General features: G+C 44.5%; 1 protein-coding gene across 2 annotated transcripts; it reads left to right on the forward strand.

The window, feature by feature from the left end:
• Window positions 1–482: 482 nt before the first annotated feature.
• Window positions 483–20373, forward strand: MORC3 (MORC family CW-type zinc finger 3). 2 transcript variants are annotated; one of them, XM_069009554.1, is made up of 17 exons: window positions 483–563; window positions 5821–5893; window positions 7014–7146; window positions 8226–8438; window positions 8722–8871; window positions 9130–9277; window positions 9366–9497; window positions 9744–9863; window positions 10267–10364; window positions 12168–12272; window positions 12382–12504; window positions 12616–12690; window positions 13259–13301; window positions 14263–14447; window positions 14951–15782; window positions 15906–16069; window positions 18723–20373. In XM_069009554.1, the coding sequence occupies exons 1-17, from the start codon at window positions 525–527 to the stop codon at window positions 18874–18876; spliced, it is 2787 nt and encodes a 928-aa protein (XP_068865655.1). In that variant the 5' UTR covers window positions 483–524; the 3' UTR covers window positions 18877–20373. The 2 variants fall into 2 exon arrangements, with proteins under 2 accessions (XP_068865655.1, XP_068865740.1); XM_069009639.1 differs by lacking the exon at window positions 18723–20373 and adding an exon at window positions 18010–18716.
• The last annotated feature ends 382 nt before the right edge of the window (window positions 20374–20755 follow it).

Below are 20755 nucleotides of genomic sequence, written 5' to 3' on the forward strand. Positions count from 1 at the left end.
AGCGGCTGAGGGAGCTGGGAAAGGGGCTCAGGCTGGAGCAAAGGAGGCTCAGGGGGGACCTTGTGGCTCTGCACAAGTCCCTGACAGGAGGGGGCAGCCGGGGGGGTCGGGCTCTGCTGCCAGGGAACAGGGACAGGAGGAAAGAGCTTTAAGCTGTGCCACGGGAGGCTCAGGTTGTACATCAGGAGGAATTTCCTCTTGGAAAAGGTGATCGCGCATTGGAAGGGAGTTTGGAGTCCTTATCCCTGGAGGTGTCCCAGGAAGGCCTGGAGGTAGTGCTCTGGGCTGGGTGACAAGGCGGGGATCGGGCACAGGCTGGACTGGGTGATTCTGGAGCCCTTTTCCAGCCGGAACAATTCCATGACGGCGGCTCCCGCCCTCTCCTCGCACCGCCCTCAGCCCCGCGCGCCGCGGAGGGGGCGCGGCCTCGCTCCGAGCCCCTCCCCCCGCGTGCGCGCGCCCGGCGCCGGAAGCGCCAAAGGGCCCCGGGGAGGCGGAAGCGCGCGCGGGGCCGCGGCCTAAAGATGGCGGCGAAAACACAGGGAGGGATCCGCCTGAGCGCGGTGAGTGTGAGGGGGCGGCGGGACCGCGGCCGGCCGGGGGAAGCGGCCGGACAGACCAGCTCGTTCCGAGCCGCTGCCATGAGCCGGGACACCTTCCATCATCCCCGGCTGCTCAGAGCCCCGTCCAGGCTGGCCTTGGACACTTCCAGGGTCACTCCCTCAGCGAGGGCGGGGAGCGCCGCCTCGTCTTTCCGGGGGACGTGGGGCCGGGGGCTTTCCCGCCCTTATCCCGGCTCAGATTCTGGAGAATTAAGTTATATCGGTCCGGCTGGGCTGTGCTGAGGGGATGGTGAGGGCTGGGGGTGGGCTGGGTGTTGGGGGCGGGTTTTCCCAGCCTCTGGTGAGCGCCGTGACCTCTAATTGCCAACCTGTAACTTCAAATCTTAACTACTTTTATTGCAAGCGGCCTAATTACATTTTAACCCTGATTGCATCTAAGGGGGCTGAGTGTTCACGCAGTTCAATGCTGCTGTGCTGTGCTTTTCAGTTGCAGTATTGTTGCCGAGCTGTTGCGGCAATTGGTCGTTTCTTTATTTGTGCTGATATAAATGAAGTTAAAGCTGCTTTTTCAGGTGCAGCAGGAGGGTTTTTTTCAAGTCAGTGCCTCTAAACCTCACCTAGAGCTACGCCTGGCTCATCACCTTGCTTACAGAATGGTGGAAAGAAGCAGGAGTACTACGATGAGTAACTTAGCAAATATTTGAGTGAAAAAGGTGTGTTAGGGTATGCTCAGCACTGCTGGAATTACAGAATCATTTAGGATGGGAAAGACCTCCAAGATCATTGAGCCCAACCTCTGTCTGAAATTTTATCACCTACTATCAATTGATGTTATCTTAATTTCAATTTATATTACCCTAATAAAAGTTGCCTTGATTCTAGAGATGAGCTCTAAACTTCATCTTCTTGAAGTTCAAAAATTGCATTTTGATTGTGATTTCAGGCCTTTAATTCTTGCAAGTGTTTAAAATCCACAGTTGGTGTGATATTTTATTAGAGCTGGGTCGTTCTGCTTGTTCAGATAAAGATTTTGATTTATTATTACTTTTTGGACATATCATTAGTCTTCTTGAGAGAGAAAGTATCAATAATCAGCCTTTGCATCTGGCAGTTCAGAGTTTCAGGTCATTCTCAGGTTGAAATCACTTTGGCAAGCTGCACTCTCCGAGGTACAAACGAAACAAGATGCCCTTGGTAACTTTCTGAATTATTTTTAGGCTGCTCTTCGGTTTTTCTGTCTCAGGCTCAACTAAGAATTTGCATTCAGTGGCTTTCCAGTGAAAGCTGTGGGTTTTGTAGGGTTGTTGGGGTTTTTTTTTTTTTTGCTCAGGTGAAGCAGCTGATGCAGTTTGGGCCAGGTTTGTAAAAGGCTTTGTAATCCAGAGAATGGTGGGGACAGCTGATGGTCCCAGTTCCTTGGGAATAGAAAGTATTTCCCGTGGTTTCAGAAGCACTTCCAAACAGCACAGGCACTAGGAGGGCCTGGTAACTCATTCCCACGCTGGAATTTCTCTCCTGCTGTTGCTCTGGCAATATTTTTGTCCAGCTGAACAATGAAGCAGCTGAGGGAGGGGATCCAGGTTAATATTTTTAAGAGCAGCTTTTACTTTGGATCGGTCCCTTGATGTGGTTCATTGCACAGTCGTGGAACTGGGATTGTGTAGCTGGGAGGGAGAGGAGGAAGAATTTCAGGAAGTTTCAGGAGGAATTTCTTCCTGGAAAGGGAGGTCAGGCCTTGGAAAGAGCTGCCCAGGGAGGTTTGGAGTGCCCATCCCTGGAGGTGTCCCAGGAAGGGCTGGAGGTGGCACTCAGTGCTCTGGGCTGGGGACAAGGTGGGCATCGGGCACAGCTGGGCACAGCTGGGCTGGGAGGGCTTTTCCAACCTCAATAATTCCATGAAAATGGCAGTGTTGTTCCCAAGAAGTTGTTAAATAAGTGGAGGATAAACCAACATGCATTTTTCCACTCAAATGTGTGATAAGTTACTGCAGTGATGCCATGTAACAAAACAGAAATTTATTATGTGCAAGCAATAAGTTCCAAAATGAGGCAAACTCTGCAATGGTTTTGGATTTGTGCAAACCTTGGGGTCTGCAAGGGATGGGACAGTTCTGGTTTGCTTGGAAAACTAAAATTCCCAAAGCTGCCTGTCATTTTTGAGAGATAAACTGCTTTGTTCTTCAGTATTTGCTGGTTGTAACTGTAGGGGATGCTCTTCTCAGGACACTTTAGTTTCAGATATACCCAGCTGGAAGAAGTGGGATGTTTGAGTTGTATTTGACTGCACTTGGTCTCAGGAGGAAAAATGAAATTACTAAACAAAGCCCACTTAGTAACGAAATACGTTTGGCTGAGTGAGCAAAACAGCTGGATTGGCAAAGTGAGTGTTCATCTGGGGACCAGCTCTTGCTGAACCTCAATTAATTATGAGCTAATTAAAGCAGTGCATTGATGAATGAAGTGTAAGGGGACAAATGGACTTAAACATTTCCTGATGAGTTCATCAGGACTTAGGGAGTGGTTGCTGACAGCTGGATTGCTCCGGAGGAAACTGCAAAACTGATGGCCTTAACCCACTGTTCTGTTCTTTAATCTGGTTTTGTGCCCTTGTTTCAATGCCTGGTATGATGAAAGCCAGGCTGGAAGGGGCTTGGAGCATCCTGGTCTGGTAGAAAGTGTCCCTGCTTGTGGCAGGGATTGGAACTGGATGATCTTTAAGGTCCCTTCCAACCCAAAGCATTCTGTAGTTCTGTGATCAGCTGGTGCTGTCTGCTCTGAGATAACTTTCCCATGAATTTCCTGTGGGATACTTGCTCACTTTTTGCTGAGGGATGGGAGATGTTAGAGCCAAGACCCCATTTGTTCCAGTTCCCATCTTCCAGCCCTTCAACGACCTGTTACAATTCCCAGTTCTGGGAACCACCTTCCAGCCTTTCTCAAACCCTCCCCCAAGCAGTGATCCAGAGAATATCAGCACAATTCTAGTGATGTTGTTTTCAGAATCCCCAGTGGGTCACAGCAGTGAAATGAAGGGTGTGGAGCTGTTGTGTTACACAGGAAGGTTTTATCTCTGTGCACCCAGAAGGATTTGGTTCACAGGGAAAGAGGACATTTATTGGTGATGATGGCACTGTGGGTGACACTGAGGTTCTTTCTGTCCTTCCTCAGCATTGTCTGATGGTCAGGGGAGGTGCTTCTTCCTTTTCAGGAGGAATTTCTTCCTGGAAAGGGAGGTCAGGCCTTGGCAGGGGCTGCCCAGGGAGGTTTGGAGTGCCCATCCCTGGAGGTGTCCCAGGAAGGGCTGGAGGTGGCACTCAGTGCTCTGGGCTGGGGACAAGGTGGGCATCGGGCACAGCTGGGACTCGATGGGCTGGGAGGGCTTTTCCAGCCTCAGAGATTCCATGAGATTCCCAAGTGTGAGTTGATGCCTCTGTCAAAACCACAGTCAGGACTTCTTGCCAGGCCTGTATTGCTGAAATTCCAACACCAGCAGGGAATCCAGCAGGGAATTCTGCACTTCCAGCCTCCTGTGTAGCTGGAGTTGTTCAATGTTTCAGCAGGGAGCTGAGCAGATGCAAATCCCTGAATGTGCATCCCTGTGGTGGGTTGGGATTTTTAAAAGTGATTTTGTTTTGCCGAGAAGGGACTTCAGGTGGGAAAAACCCCACCAGTTGTTTGTTGTGTGTTTTGATCCTGAAGCTGAGAAAACAAAGGAGCAGATGCTGCCAGCTCTGTGGAAGTGAAGAGAATCACCCAGGTATCTGAGGATCCCCTGAGTTCCTGTACAGCAGAGGGAGAAATACAAAGATCCTTTTGCCCACGTGCCATGGCACATGTGAGGTTTCCATTAATAGCCCAGAGGAATTTTCTCTTGGATTCAAAATTATTTGGAAGCATCTGTTGGGGGCACCCCTGCTTAGCCTGACTCAGTGCACCAGATTTTGTAAACCTGGAGCTCTGCAGCACAGATGGCAGCGAGGAACGTGGTGTCTGTTCCCACTTGTGCTCCATGGAGAAGTGCAGGGATTAAGTTGCAGTTGGAAGTGTGTCATGTGCTGCTGTGACCTGAGAATCAAGGTGACGTTTCTGTTGCTCTGAACCAGGGGTGCTGCTGCTCCCTCTGCCTTCCTCCTGCTCTGGTACCTGATTTGTGACTCTAGGATTTGCTTTTAGCATCATTCCTTTTCAGCTTGGAGCCTTGAAGTGGTTGCTCGCTTTTATTGGAACTTTACTTTTATTTACACTTTATACCATTATGAAAGTGCTTGTCAGTGAGTAACCGTAAAAATTAAGTATGGATATATACACAGTATTTTAAAACATCTTTCTGATTTGATATGTATAAGAATGTGGATTATATTCTGGTTTTTGTGTAACTCAGTGGTACAAGGGCTGTTTTCAGTGTTATGTGTCCCTAGGTGCTGCTTTTTCTGCCATCAGCACAACTCTGGCAGTAGGGCTCGAGCAAATTGGTGCAGTTTGTGTTAAAGGCCTTGTGAAAGTGTAACCACAGATTTCCTCAGTGATAATGCAAACACAACTATCAGTTGCAGCAGTTAAAATTTCACCAACAGTTGCATGGACAGATCCTTAACTTACATGGATATTTAGTTCTGGTTTTCCTAGTCTTGAAGTGAATATATATGGACCTAGGCTGGGGATGCTTGGCAATGCTTTTGTCACTAAGTTACATCCCATAAAGAGGTGCTTTTTTGCATATTCCCACCTAATTCTGGTAGTGGCTGTGCCTTTGGTTACATAAAATGTGTGAGATCCAACTGCTAAAAGCACAAATCACCCCTGGAGAGGGTCTGAGAGGTGATTTTGGTCACTGTGGGCACAGACAGTGACCCACGGAGGGTAGTGGGTGCTGCTCACTCTTGGCATTGTTTGAATCCTCCTGGTTTAAGATGTGAGTTTTTAACATCTGAGAGCTTCTGTTACTGGGTTTGGAACCACAGCTTTGATGTTTTCTTTAGTCCCTGGCATCATTACATACTAGTAATTCCTTATATTTTTATAAAGATGAAGTCTGCTAGGATGACAATATAACCCATGCTCAGAATATGCTGAGACTGTGCTGGATTTCCTCTTCAAGAGCTGTATCAACGTTCCCTGCCAATACCCAGAAATAAATTCAATTACAGCCTTTTGATAGGGATGTCCAAAACAGCTTCATGGAACGTTCCTTCCTTTAACAGACTGTTTTCTGCCTTGGAGAGCACAAACTAATGCCCTTGCTTGTGGTTTATTCCAGCTGTGCCCAAAGTTCTTGCACACCAACTCCACCAGTCACACCTGGCCCTTCAGCGCAATTGCAGAACTCATAGGTAGGTGATCAATAGCTTGGAGTAATTTTTGTTCCTTGTTACAAAACCTTTTTCCTTCAGGTAGAGGAAGACCTGGCTGAAGATCCTCAGTGTTCTGCTCTTTGTTCTGGTCCTGTTACCTGCATTACCTGGGGCATCTCTTTATTAGCTCCACCTTGCCTTTGATTTTGAACAGAAGTTAACTGGACATGTCCAGTGTTCCTCTTTTCCACAGTCAGGGAATGATGAGCAGCCTTCCCACGCCTTCCCACGCCTTCCCACGCCTTCCCTTCCCCCTAACAAAAGAAAAGAGGGATTTTTCAGCTGGATAAGGCCAAAGCTGTCATAAAGGAGGAAACCAGAGCCCTGTGGCTGTGGAAAGGACTGGCTGTTTTGGGAGTAAAATATGTTAAATCATTTCAGCTCTTTTAACACTCCAACCACTTCCAAACTTTCAGGTGTACCTGTACATCCTCTTTTGTGATGCTGAAATACATTTTACAAAATATTTCACTGTGATGCAATTTGGACTTAAAGTTTGTAGGAAGGAACCTGCCAAGCTGCAGTTCCTTTTACTGGCTTGAGCTGTTTTATGTGTCTCAGTTGAACCTGCAGAACAGGCAGTGAGGCAGAGGTGCCATCACATCCCACCTTTCCTCCCTCCTCACAAATCCCAGGGGGATGAGGGGAAGAGATGGAAGAAAGTGGTGTTGGGGCAGATGGGGTTGGGCCTGGCTTTGCTGCCAGGAGTGGTTTGTGGTGTTCTGGTTTCTGTTGCACTCATGTTTCACTCTTTCACATCCTGTAAACACAAATTTGAGTCTGAAGCATTTTGCAATTCCCCTCTGCAAGAGCTGAGAGAAAGTAAACATTGCACCAGCTGCTCTGCAGGCAGGAAATGAAACTGGAACCTTGTCCTGCTTTCATTTTCTGTTCTCATGTGAGCTGCTCACCTCCAGCTACACTTTTTGCCTCTGTGTTGCTGCCATTGATAATCTGGGGAATTTTGTGCTGATTTGGGTGAGGTTCTCCTGGTTTGGATGCAGCTGTTCCATCCTAACATTTTTAAAACGTGTTTGCACTTAAACAGTTGAATTTGTGTTGTTTAGTCTCCCACCCTGTTTGCTCTCCTTGCCCTCAGATAATGCCTATGATCCAGATGTGAGTGCCAAGCAGATCTGGATTGACAAAACCGTCATAAACGACAACATCTGCCTGACATTCACGGATAATGGGAATGGGATGAACTCAGAGAAGCTGCACAAAATGCTCAGGTAGGCAACCTCTTTACCTGCCTTGTGCAAATTCCAGTTCTGGTGCTGCTACTGCTCAGCTTATTCCTGTTTCTCATCTCTAATTCACTGATTTTGCTCATAAACTCAGCATTTCTGAAGGTAAGTGAATGTCCAGGTGAGACTCCAGAGCAGACAGGTACTACTAAAGCTTCCCTGTAACTTTGTCAGGGAACTTTTACCTCATCATTTCCTTTTATCCCTTCTCTCAGTGTTCCCTTTATGCCGTGGAAACTCTGTAGTGCCTACTAGTGGAGATAAGGAGAATTCAGAGTTTTTTCTTATTACTATTGTTATTATTATTACTATTGTTATTATTATTACTATTGTTGTTATTATTATTATTGTTATTATTATTATTATTAATTGCTTTAGTTTAAGTTAGTGAATGAGAAAAGAAGGGAGATTCAGCTCAAACCCCTTGGAGTATTAAAAATAGAAGCTATTGTAGAAGTTTTAATGAATGATAATGTAACTTATCTTTTTATCTTTAAATATTCTGTGGGGTTTGAACTGATTTTTCTCTTATTTTTACAGTTAGCAAAGAGCTTTCTGTCCAGTTTCTCTTTAGTATAAAAAGCTGCTCTGCCTGCAGATTTAAATTTGAGTAAGATTGAGTTCAAACTGTTATTTCTCTGTCAGATACCATAATTAACAGCTTCCTAAATTCCATGTGCAGTTCCCTGCTTTACTTTAAGTGTGATCTGTAAATGGAAATGGCAAACTTGTGGATCAAACATTCTCTAGGAAGTGGAGAGAGGAAAAACACAGGGTATGGGGCTTTTTTTAGAATGCCATAAGAATGCTTTTACACCTAATTCCAGACTGATGGTATTTCTATGCCATACTTAAAAGCTGGAAGTGGATTTTCCCAAGTTTTTGCTGTGTGGTTTTAGCAGCATTGTCCAGGTGATTTTAGGATATAATTATGCAGGAGTCCCTGACCAAACAAGAGAGAACCTCGTTGGGTTATGTAATTTGGCAAGTCCTGCACTTGCATCTGCTGAACTCTGAAGTTTCCCAGGGATTTTTCCACTCTCCTCACGTTTCCCATGTTTCAGCTTCGGCTTCAGCGAGAAGTCGGTGATGAACGGCCGCGTTCCCGTGGGACTGTACGGGAACGGCTTCAAGTCAGGATCCATGCGCCTGGGAAAGGATGCCATTGTCTTCACCAAGAATGGGGACACCATGAGTGTGGGGCTGTTATCCCAGACTTTCCTGGAAGTCACCAAAGCAGAGCATGTCATGGTTCCTATCGTGACATTCACCAACCAACATATCCTTTCGGCATTCCCGGTGAAGGGTTGTGGGCACATCCCAAATTTGGGGGATAGCATCACCAGAGGAAATCCTTTTATGGATGTTTATATCGAAATTTTCTCCTTGGAGAGGAGTCAAAAGGCAAAAAAATTCTGTGAGATGCTGTAATTTATTAAAACCTTGAAGTTTGTTGGAGCTCTGAGATGTGGAATGAGAAGCTGGGAAGTGAGTCCAGAAATGTCCTCATTTTTTGGGATCATCACTCCATTCCAAGTCCCTCTCCTTAACACAGTGCCCACGGCAGATCAGTGATCCAGCAGAATCCAAGAACAGCCTCAAGGCCATCCTGACACATTCCTTGTTCTCTACTGAGGAGAAATTACTGGCAGAGCTGGATGCCATCATAGGGAAAAAAGGCACCAGGATTATCATTTGGAATCTTAGAAAGTAAGATAAATCCAGTCTCTTATCTCTCATTAATTTTACATTTTATTTCAGTGTATGCAAACACAGAAGGGTTTGGAGGTTTTTTGTGTGTGGAATAACTGGAAAAAGGCTGTGGGCACTTAAATAACTGGGAAGCTGGACTCAAAATCTATGAGGAATTCCCCTTTTTTTCCTTCTTTCCTGGCTCCACCACAATACCTCCCCTTGTATTTGCTTTTTTCCCCTATAATTAATGCATTTTTCCATCTTAATTCTTAGAGATAAAAACGACAAACCAGAATTTGACTTTGACAAGGATAAATACGACATCAGAATTCCAGAAGACTTGGATGAAACAGGCAAAAGAGGCTACAAAAAACAGGAGAGACTGGACCAGATTGTTCCAGAAAGTGATTATTCGCTAAGAGTACGTGTTGGAATTTTAAAATTGGATTTATTTGTGGAAGAAAAAGGGGTGCATATGTTTTAATTTTAATATAATGTCTGTTTTGTAGGCTTACTGCAGTATTTTGTACCTGAAACCAACTATGCAGATCATCCTGAGAGGACAGAAAGTGAAAACACAGCTGGTTTCCAAAAGTTTGGCCTTCATCGAGCGGGATATTTACAGACCCAAATTTCTCAATGTATCCTTTAATATTTCCATTGCTGAGCTGAATTCTGTGACTTGTTATGGCTGGATTCTTCTGGGTGTGCTGCAGTTCCACTGATAAAATTTGGATTGTTTTGGGGGGTTTTTTGTTTTTTTTTGAAGTCATACTGAAGGAATTACCTCAATATAAGAAAAGAAAGTTTTTTAGACCCACTCAGAGTAACTCTGGTTTTTGTGTTCCATGAGATTCACCCTATTTTTCCTTAATACCTGCTAAAAGGCCAAAACAGTCAGAATTACTTTTGGATTTAACTGCAGAAACAAAGATCATTATGGAATAATGATGTACCACAAAAATAGACTCATCAAAGCTTATGAAAGAGTTGGCTGTCAGTTAAAGGTAAGAAATTGAGCCTTCAAAATATTTTAACATCTTGACAAATTTCATTCAAACGCTGATTTTAAAAAAGAATGTGGATGGAAAGTAGGATATTGATGTATACTTTATAAAATCACATTTTTTGCTGTGTGCAGCAGTTAAAAATCATATTAAATTGTTTGGTTTTGAGGCTGTCTGATACAAAAATATCTGAGCATATCTTTCAGGATAAAAAGAGGGGTGGAACAGAGGATTTGTTATTTAGGGGGTTTGTATCACAATTCTCTCCTTGGAGAGAAGTCCTAAGCCTAAGAAAATCCTTTTTACCCAATGTAGATGTAGTTAATGATTACCTCCAGCAAACTCTTGCAATATTGGCACGGAATTTGGGTTGGTTTTCCTGATAAACCTTCATTCCCTGCAGGCAAACAACATGGGTGTGGGTGTTGTTGGGATTATTGAATGCAACTTCCTAAAACCAACTCACAACAAACAAGATTTCGACTACACCAACGAATACAGGTATTTTTATCTCACTTTCTACTCCATATTGTCATTTCCTGGGAAATACTTGGTAAAGCTGCTTCTTTAAATAGGAAGAAGAAAAGTTTATGGTGTTCTGGCAAAATCTGGTTTAAATGCAAACAACTCCTTTTAGACCCTTGTCTGTCTGCCCCCTCTTTGTCTCCTTCTATTTCCTTATAAACTTTCTCCCACTCCACATATCCATACCAGCCTTGTTCCCATGTTTTTCCCTGGATGTTCTTTTCCCTGGCTGTTTAGGAGGAGGCATTTTCCACGTGCCCAACAGTACTTTTAATGTGGACATGGAAATTTGTGATCCCTGAACCATTTCCTGTGTGAGGCACCAACAGTTCCCTTGGCAGAGGGGCAGGAATTGGGAATGCCCTTGGCAGGCACAGTGAGCAGGGAATGTTTTCCACTTGTTGGGCTTTTTTGAACACTCACATGAAAAGGGGGTTTCCTCAATCCCTTGGGTTTGATTTGTCTGTCAGCCCCCCAATAAATCTGGGACCTTTATGTCCAGCCAGTCTGTCCAAAATATAATTAAATCAATATCCAGACAAGTGGGGAGAATCACAGGATCCTTAAGGTTGGAAAAGACCTCCAAGACCTCCAAACCTTTGAGTTCCTGGACATAACTTTGGGGTGGAAGTGTGAGTTAATCTTACAATTAAATTATAATGAACCAAGTTGTTCTGAGGAGAGTGATTTCACCCCAACTTCTGCTTCAGCAGCAAAACAGCTTCTCCTGTCTTGGCTGCTCTGTGTTTTATCAGCTTCTGGTCCCGTGGAGTTCCCACTCCTGCAGAGATTCCAGCAGAACCTGGCTGTGGTGTCTCCGCTTTGCTTCTCCCTCCTCCCTCTCAGCCTGTGCTTCAGGTTGCTGTGTTAACATCCAGGGACAGATTCCCTGCATGGCAACTGCATTCCATCCAGGAAGCAGAAACTGCATTTCACCCTTAATTTCAATACTGTTACACTTTTTGTTACAATGGGAATGGAACTTCCCAGCTTTCTCTGATTTTACCCCCACATTTGGCATGTGAGGGGGCACAGTGATACCACACTTGAAAAGTCTTCTAGAAAGGTTTTTCTGCCAGGAGTGCTCCAGGCTTTCAAAAGATGGTTTTGTTTTGGGCTGGAAAGTTGTGAACCTGATGTAAAGGTGCTCTGCACTTCTTCCCTCCCCAGAAAAGGGATGTGATTTGGAATGTGATCCCTTCCATGCATCCCTGCTCATTTCTGCCCTTCTGGTGCTTCCTGGCTCAGCAATCCCTGCCTGGGTTCAGAGGTGACCTGGATCCAAACTCTCTGGGTCACATGAGTTCACTGCACAAACATTTGTGTTGGTTTAAGGCCCGGGGCGGTGTCAGGCATTGAGACAAGCCAGGGATGGCTGGGCCTGGTTACTCATCCACCTGATTGCTCAGAGGTGAATTCCACAGGCTGACAGGAGGCTGTCCTCACCTTTAGCTCACCTGTGGGGTTTGTTATTGTTCCTCACCTCTCCCTGCTGTGTGGGCCAGCTCTGGGAGTCCCTGTGCTGCATGATGAGCCCTGAGCAGGAAACAAAGCTAAAAATGAACCTGGGTGAGACTGGCCTGCTCCTTTAGCAGTGTGGAGACTTTATCCTGCGTTGAAGTGACCAAATGTTTGCCAGCTCCAGCTTTTTTCCCACTGTTGTGCAATTAGAAATACTAAAGTGCTTCATGCACTTATTCTGTCACTGGAGTTAATAAAGGTTCTTTCTGTGCTAGAATTGGATTATTCAAGGTGGTCTTTCAATTCTTTTCTTTGTAGACTCACGATAGCAGCACTGGGAGAAAAGCTCAATGATTACTGGAACGAGATGAAAACCAAGAAAAACGAGGAATATCCCTTAGCTCTGCCCGTCGAGGAGATCCAGTGAGTCCCACCGTGACGGCAGAGAACTGAACACACTGTCACTGCTTTATCTGACATGAGAACACTCTGCCATGTGCAATCCCTGATTGATTTTGGTTTTTTACCCCAGGAAACAGCCTGACCAGACGTGGGTGCAGTGCGACGCGTGCCTCAAGTGGCGGAAGCTCCCGGACGGCATCGAGCACTTGCCAGAGAAGTGGTACTGCTCCCTCAACCCTGACCCGCAATTCCGGTAAGGACACAGGCCAGGGGCTCCTCCCAGTCCTTACTGATCACCTGGCAGCAGCAGGGGTGTTCAGCTCTTTCTGTTGTGGGTTTTTTCCTGTCCCCTTCCCTCCCCCAGGAACTGTAATGTGCCAGAAGAGCCAGAGGATGACGATTTAATACATCCGACATACGAGAAAACCTACAAGAAAAAGTGAGTTCTGGAGACTTTTACAAGGGGCTCAACACTAAAAACTACCAAGGAGAGCAGTGCAGCAGTTGGGGTGAAAGTCCAGCTCCCACAAGGATGTAGCTCCATAGGAATTGGCAGTCCCAGAACTGGGATGTCCCAGAAGCAAAATCTGAGGGCTGTTAGGAGACCTTGGCTTTGTTATTTTCAAGGTCCACACTGAGGCAGCTGAAAAGCTCAATACATTTATTTAAGAATTAAAGGGTTCTTTGCTAAGATGTATGACAAAAACTGATTTGGGTAATTGTAATGCTGGCTCACATTCTAGAAATGAGAGTTTGGGGTTGTTTCAATATTTTAAAAATAAATAATCTGAGAGGGAACTTATCTGAGGTTAAGCTAACTTCAGACCATATAAGCTTCCAGGTTCCTGAGGAAATTTTCATTTAATAAACAAGAGTACTTTTATTATTGTATCTAGCTGAGATGAGGAGTACTGTGTTTGCTTTTAGATCTTAGATTTTGTTTTTATAATGAATGAACAGTTTGAATCTAAGCTTTTAATTTGTATTTTTTCCTTGCTGCTGTGCAGGGACAGGGAAAAACTGAAGAGGCGACTGGAGTACAGCCACCAGGTAACTCCTGAAGCTGGCAGGAGCCTGCCCTGGGTACAAATGCCTGCTGTAACATCCAGTTTTACTCTGATGGCTCTGCAGGATTTGCTCACCATGAGGAAACCCAAAATCCCCTTTCTTTGCTGCCCAGTGATGGAAAATCCACCATTTCTGTCTCATTAGGAAAGAGTTTGAGAGGGACAAAGGCCTTTCGCCAAAACTAAAAGATATGTCAGTCACTTGTGGCTGTTTTTATGGCATGAACCCAATTCTTGAAGGGGGATTTGTTGGAGAGAGATGTCATGAGGATATAAAAGTAAAGATGCCCTTAAAAGTGGGGATCTCAGGGGGTGGGGATGGACAGAGCTGGAACAGCTACACTTGTGCGAGGAGACGCTCAAATTCAGATTAAATCCAGATGCAGACCAAGGTGTTTGATGGGAATGTCTGAATTGTAACTCAGAATCAAATTTGCTAAGTGTGATTTAATTTCAGTTGCATTCAAAGTCAATTGCTGACCTAAGATCACTTCATTTCTGGAGAAGAGATGCTGCATGTGTTGTTTTAACCTATTTATTTCATTTTATTGTTTCTCTGCCATTAGATCTCCCCCAGTACAAAAGTAATTTCTAGAAGTGAAACAAAAATTGCTCATTTTGGGCAAACTGAGTGAACCCTGAGCATCTTTCCCAGGGATGCCTGTCCTGGAGTTTGTGTCTGATGGGCAATCTCCAGACAGAGACACAGCTTGGGAAAAGCTCTTGCGTGGGATTCTGCACAGCACTTTCAAATGGAAAACTGGGATTTGCAATAGTCTAGCCAGCCTTTCTCATCCCAAAATCCTGAGCCTGGGTTCAAGGAGGTACTTGGATATGTAGGTGTCAGAATTCTAGGTGTTGGTATATAAAGAACTGCTTAAATCTCTCCCGAAGAATCTACTAATATCTGTTTATTTCCATTCTTAACTTACATTGTCTTATAGATCAATAATGAAATGTTTTTAAAAACATCTGTTTCTTCAAGTAAAGACTTCAAAACATTCTCAACTCCGAATGCAAAGGAAGCTCTTCCAAGATTACTTTTACCAAAATCATCAGATGCTTCTGTTAGAAGATCTCTGCCTATTTTAATTAAAGTATCTTCCCCTCATTTGGATCCTGACAGCAGGTGAGTGGACCTGCACAAAGTAGATTCCTGTTTATTTTTAAAATTAATAACTTCTTAAGGAAAATGATGGTGTTGGGGGCAGCTTCAGCTGCTAAAATTCCTGTGGGAATTCTGGGAGCACAGGAAGCTCCAGGTTAAAGGGACCTGGAGACTTTGTCAAGTACAAAAGTGAATGCAACAAAATGACAAAGGAGCATTTTTAGTGATTTGTCTGCTTAGGAGCAGAGTTTGTGTTATCCACAGGCTGTTCTCCTGTAGGGATGTTCCTGGGAATACTGACTCTGTTTCAGAATAAGGTGTGAGTGTGCTGATGGCAGGCACTTGTTTTTACAGGAATTTAGTCTGGCTACACAAATTGAAATCCCCTGCAGGGGGACATCCCTTTCTAGTTCTGGAGTGGTGGTTTTTGAACAGTGCTCAGAGAAACACTGAACATGGCTGGAAACAAATGATTTGGCAGCATCTGAGCAATAAACTGATTATTTTAATGTTTTCCTCCTCAGTCTCAAAAGGAAGACACAGAGTTGTGTGACACCCGTGTCCCTAAAGACACCCCGGCTCGGTGACAAAACATTCAACAACCACGAGGAGGAAGATGATGATGAAGATGTCATCATTTTAGAGGAGAGCAGCACTCCAAAGCCTTCAGCAGATCCTGATGTTCCTGTGGTAAAAACGGAATGTATCTATTTGGATCAGGAGGAGAAGCAGAAGGTAAACTCTCCCGTGGGAGAACCCTGCAGTGCAACCACTTCAGAGGCAAAAAGTGAACAGCTGAGCTCAGCAACACAGACAGAGCTCCCAAACCTGGTGGTGAAAAAGGAAGAGGTGGAAGACATCCCAGTCCAGGTTCCTGGGGCAGAGATGGAAAGGGAACAGCACAAGGTGAATGGTGTTCCTGAGACATCTGTAGAGATGGAAAATGAACTGAAAAATCAGCTGCAGTTATTGAACAGAGAAAAAGAAATGTACCAAAGCAAATGTGAAGCGTTAACCAAACAAGTGGAAGCACTGGAACAGCAGCTTTTGGAGATGAATAATAAATATGTAAAAAAGGAAATGTGCCATCAGGCAACGGAGACAGTTCCCTCCTTTGGAGAAGGAAGCGCTGACGGGAGGAGTTTGGCCGAGGTGACAGCTCTCTATGAGCAGGCCTTGGGGGAAATAGCAACGCTCAAGGAGCAGTGCAGCACCCTGCAGAACCTAAAGACTGAGTGCAGCAAATGTGCTGATGGTGAGAGCAAGAGTGAGGTGGATGAGATTGCTGTGCAGCTGGATGAGGTTTTCAGGCAGCTGGACAAGTGCACCATTGAGAGAGACAGATACAAAAGTGAGGTATGTTTGTTAAAACACTTCTATCACTTAAATTATCTCTGGTTTTTACTGCCTTTTCATAGCACTTCTAATACACAGTGTTTTGAATAGTTTTGACAGCTTTATTTTTATTTTGATTGCCAGATTGAAGTCCTAGAAGTGGAGAAAAATCAGATGGCCTGTCAGTGTGAGGAGCTCAAGGCAGAGCTGGCACAGTTAAAAGCTTCAATCCCACAGGCTGTAGCACATGCAAATGAGTCTACCACCAGTAAAGTAGAAGACTCTGTAAATTTTTCTGATGGAGAAAGGTATCAGTTTTGCTCTTTCTAGATGTTATTTCAAGATTTTTGCTTCTTGGTTGTATATGAAATGTTTTGATGAAGGTTATGTCTGATAATTGTATAATAAAATGTGATGCTTGGAATTATTTTCTACTGCCTTTTGTGACTCCTAAGTAATGTTGATTTTTTTTTTTTTTTTATCAAGTGATGTTGTGATTTATGATTTATTGGTGTGAGCAGGGTTGGCCACTGCACAACAGAATGGCAAACTGATACTTCTTAAAGTATCCAAAATGTTGGATAATTTCTGAACACAACTTGCAAACCAAGGAAAGAAAAGGGAGGCAGGAAAGAGGGTGATCATTATTTCATGCTGTGTAATGACCTTCACTTTGAGAATCTGTTTTTCTTTTGAATCAGCTGAAAAAGAGTCTGGATTTGAAACCTTCCTGTAACGACTCCTTGCTGCAGGCAAATCCTGTGGAATCAGGGTCCAGGGCATGTCTTGGAACTAAACAAGGGCTGAAACTTCCAACTAGAGAGCTTGCAGCTCTTGGAAGTGGGAATAGCACACATGCAAAAAATCCCAGAGCAGGTGGCAGCAGAGTGAGCTGAGGTCCCAAGGGGGGAAGCATCACCTGTGATAAAAAGGGACTCAATTAAAGGACCATTTAAACAAACTGATCCCTGGGACCAGATGAGAGGCATTTCAGAGGGAGCTGGCCTTGTAGTATCTCCAAAAGTTGACATTCCTGGAAAAAGGCAGTTGTTACACCCATATTTAGGACAGCTCACGCTCCATTCTGGCACTGCAGCTTCAATCCTGGGGAAAACATTTAATAAATCTATCTGGAAGCCACCTGCAGCCCCATGAGAGTCAAAAGGGAGTAAGGACAACCAGCATGGGGGTGATTGAGGGCAAACTGGGGATGAGCAGCAAGGCCAGGAATGGAAAAGGCCTTTGCACCTCAAGTCCTGTTTCCAGTTCTGTGTCACTTCAAAAGGACATTGAGGGGCTGGAGTGTGGCCAGGGAGGGGAACAGAGCTGAGAAGGGTCTGCAAAACCCATCCTGGCAGGAGCAGCTGAGGGAGCTGGGAAAGGGGCTCAGCCTGGAGCAGAGGAGGCTCAGGGGGGACCTCACTGCTCCCCACAAGTCCCTGCCAGGAGGGGCAGTGAGGGGGGGTCGGGCTCTGCTGCCGTGTCCCAAGGGAAAGGAGGAGAGGAAATGACCTCAAATGGCACCAGGGGAGGCTCAGGGTGGAGATTGGAAACAATTTTTCCCTGCCAGAGTGGTGAGGCCTTGGGATGAGCTGCCCAGGGAGTGGTGCAGTCACTGTCTCTGGGAGTGCTCAGGAGGAGTCTGGATGTGGCCCTTGGGGACAGGCTTTGGGGTGAGGGTGGAACTGGATGATCCCAAAGGTCTCTTCCAGCCCTGAGGATTCTGGGATTCATGGCTTGGGTGACAGACCAAAATGAACTCAATAAATTCCTGATGCCATCAAATTGGAGGGAACTCAGGAGGGCAGAGCTGCTGCTGAGGGACTTTGACAATCTGGAGAAATGGGCTGGAAAAAAGCTCCTGAAAATTCCACAAGGGCACCTGGGAAGTGCATGCAGGAGAACCAGCTGGAGACAGCTCCTGGGAAAGCAGCTGGGAGGAAGGTGCCTGGTGGTGCTGGGGGAGTGGCAGTGCAATGTGAGCTAGCAGTGCACTCTGCTGGTGGCACAAACCAGTGCCTACTGGGCTGGACTGGCCAGGGCTGGAGAGTGACTCCTGCTGGGCATTGAGAGACCAACCAGGGGGTGTTGGATCCAGCTCTGGGCTCCCTGCTATGACACTGGCAGAGGGTGGCAGGGGAGTGGAGAATGAGCTGGATAATTTCCAGAGACCCCCTTCAATCATAAAAAAGAAACTTACCCACATTAAAATTGATCTGTCAGCATTAAATTTTATTTTTCCTTATAGCTCTGGCTTGTGTTTACTAAAAGAATTAGCAAATAAATGCAGGACTTGGAAGTAACTTCCCCCACAAGTTGATGGAGATATGGCAGCACTGGGAGAACTGGTTATGGAGATGATAAAGGATCTGAGAGTAGAAGGAATTGGGCCACAGAAGGGATGGCTCATGGCAAAACAATTTGATCAGGAAGAGGACACAGCAAGGACATCCAGGAGAGAAACCAAAAAAGGGAGGCACAGCCTTTTCCCTGGAGTATAACTCTTATTTCCTATTCATATTTTAAAGTGTTTGGACAAACTCCTCCTTCTTGCCTTCTCCTCTCTTTTTTTCTCTCCTTTTGTTCCTGTGGGTTGTGGTAGTTGGGGTTTCTAAATGGATAAAAATACCAGGATTTAATACTGCTTTGAGAAATAAAGCTGGTGTGGGGTAAAGGATTGTACTAATGCCTACTCAGAAATATTTCTGATGGGAATTCAGTTTAGTATTGGTTTGAAACGAAGGGAATATTCACCTTCTAGCTGAAAACTGAAGAGAAGCTTGGACAAACTGGTAGATTGAGAAAGAATCTTGATGCAGTTTTACCTGCATCGGTTTTTTCTTGGTTTATGGGAGTGATGGAGCCTCTCCAGTGTGGATTATGAGTCCAGCTCTGTTAGGTGAAGGACTCTGAGCACAGAATTCCACCTCCATCTAATCCTGTCTAATTCTGTCTCCCCAGCCTGAAGCTCCGCTCTCTCCGAGTGAACGTGGGACAACTCCTGGCCACAATCATGCCCGACCTGGACCTGCAGCAAGTGAATTATGACATTGATGTGGTGGATGAAATCCTAGGGCAAGTTGTAGAACAAATGCATGAGATCAGCAGTACTTAATAGCTCAGTGTTTCAGCAGTGTTTTATTGCTCTTCCATTTATAACCTTTAGGTTCCAGATTGTAAATAGAGCTGCTTCACTTTATATATTTGACATAGGTGGATCTCTCAGTGTAAATATTCCACATGTTTAGCTGTTCCCTTCACTTCCTCTTCAAGGAGCACTGTCAATACTGACCGACCCTGATGTACTTAATTAAGGATTTTGCTTTGGAAATGTATTTGTAATTAAATTTGCAGATATTTTTACTATTAGGAATCTTAATACTTTTCTACAGACACCTTTTCGTTGACTTTGGATCTTATATAAGCATTAATACCTGTGAGTATTTCCTCTTCCAAAGTAGTGGAATTATCTTAGAAATGCAAAAAACCAACTTCCTTGATTTTCTTCCCAGAGTTGTTGTATCCCAGTGTTGTTCCATTGCTCCCAGCAATGTTCTGTGTTGCATTCATGGGATAGAAATGTAAGTAGTAGGTGAGAATTTGGGGAATATTTGCGTGTTTCTACCAAAAGAATGCTTCTCTAAGGGTTTTATCCTGAAAACTGGTGATGGACCAGTTGGATGGAAGCACTTGGAAAAGGAGGGATGTTTCTTCATCTGTGGTGTAAACTACAGAGTGAGCTGGAGCTGAAAATGCTCAACTGCTTTAGACAGTTTTTGTTATAGGAAAGGTAAGGGAATTCCTCTTTTTCACATCTCCCCTTTTAGAGTTCTGTGCTCTAAATCTTCCCATTTGTCCATGGAAGATGGGTGGGAAAACCTGGAAGCAACGGTACCAAGAGAAATTCCCAGCCAGCTGCAGGGGTTTCTTTCCAAGTCACTGGGAATGACAAACTGGGTGGCAAAGACAGCAAATCCATCTTTTCCTCTGTGGTGGGACTGGTCACCCAAAGAGCCATCCAGAAAAATGGGTCTTGCTTAAATACAAAAAATAAATTTAAAAAATCATTTAAAAATCATTTAATTAGTGTTCAATATGTTAATTCTTAGGAAGGTTTTTTTTGTTTTTTTTTTTTAATACAGCCAGTATTGGCTTTTGCACTGCTACTGTCCTGAGTTAATTCCTTGGTGTCCCTTTCAGTTGTAGTTCAGTGGAATTTTTTCCATGGACAGTATTTCAATGGAAGATCTCTCTCTATGCCAATAAGGGGAATGCACTACTGTTGTACTTTATAAAGGAGAAATTGAATGTTTGATTTGGGAAGAGGTGGCTGTAATATAACTACGTATGACTTTTGCAAAGTTTATATTTCCCATTTCTTGGTGTGTAGCTTTTCCATTTCTTAATCATTATTTATTACGTTTCATCAGACTGTAGCTGAATTTCTTGTAGACAACTGGCAAAATAGAGCACATGTCTATATAAAAAATGGCAAATTTACAATGTACATTTACACTTTGGACAACGGTGGACTTATGGAAATGGTTTCTATTTACTTGTTAAAATGTATTTTTTGTAAAAAATAAAAAGATATAAATCTGAGTTTGCAGAATCTCAGCTTGTGTTTGTTTCTAAATAAACCCCATGCGGAATGGCTGAAGTGTTGGGTGTTACAAAGAATCCTGCCTCAGTCTGGTGTTGGACTGGGCACACCAGTATGGAAATGGTATGGGAATGTCCTGGAGATGGAAAAAGCAGCACTGTTATAATCCAGGGGCTGTTAATGGAATGGAGCTGAACTTCAGGAAGTTCTGGTGTTGGATACATGGATGTGCTTCCCTGCCTTCTGCTGCAGGAGTGGAAGTTCACCAGGCACGTGGACTTGCACCATCCTGGCTCCCTAAGGGAGGTCCTACTGCCATGGAACTCCTCATGACTTTGTAAAAATAATTTTAACATCCCCTATGCCATACACATCCTTCTCCCTCAGCCTG

This window comes from Aphelocoma coerulescens, chromosome 1 (assembly GCF_041296385.1).
Source record: "Aphelocoma coerulescens isolate FSJ_1873_10779 chromosome 1, UR_Acoe_1.0, whole genome shotgun sequence".
NCBI classification, from domain to species: Eukaryota; Metazoa; Chordata; class Aves; order Passeriformes; family Corvidae; genus Aphelocoma; species Aphelocoma coerulescens.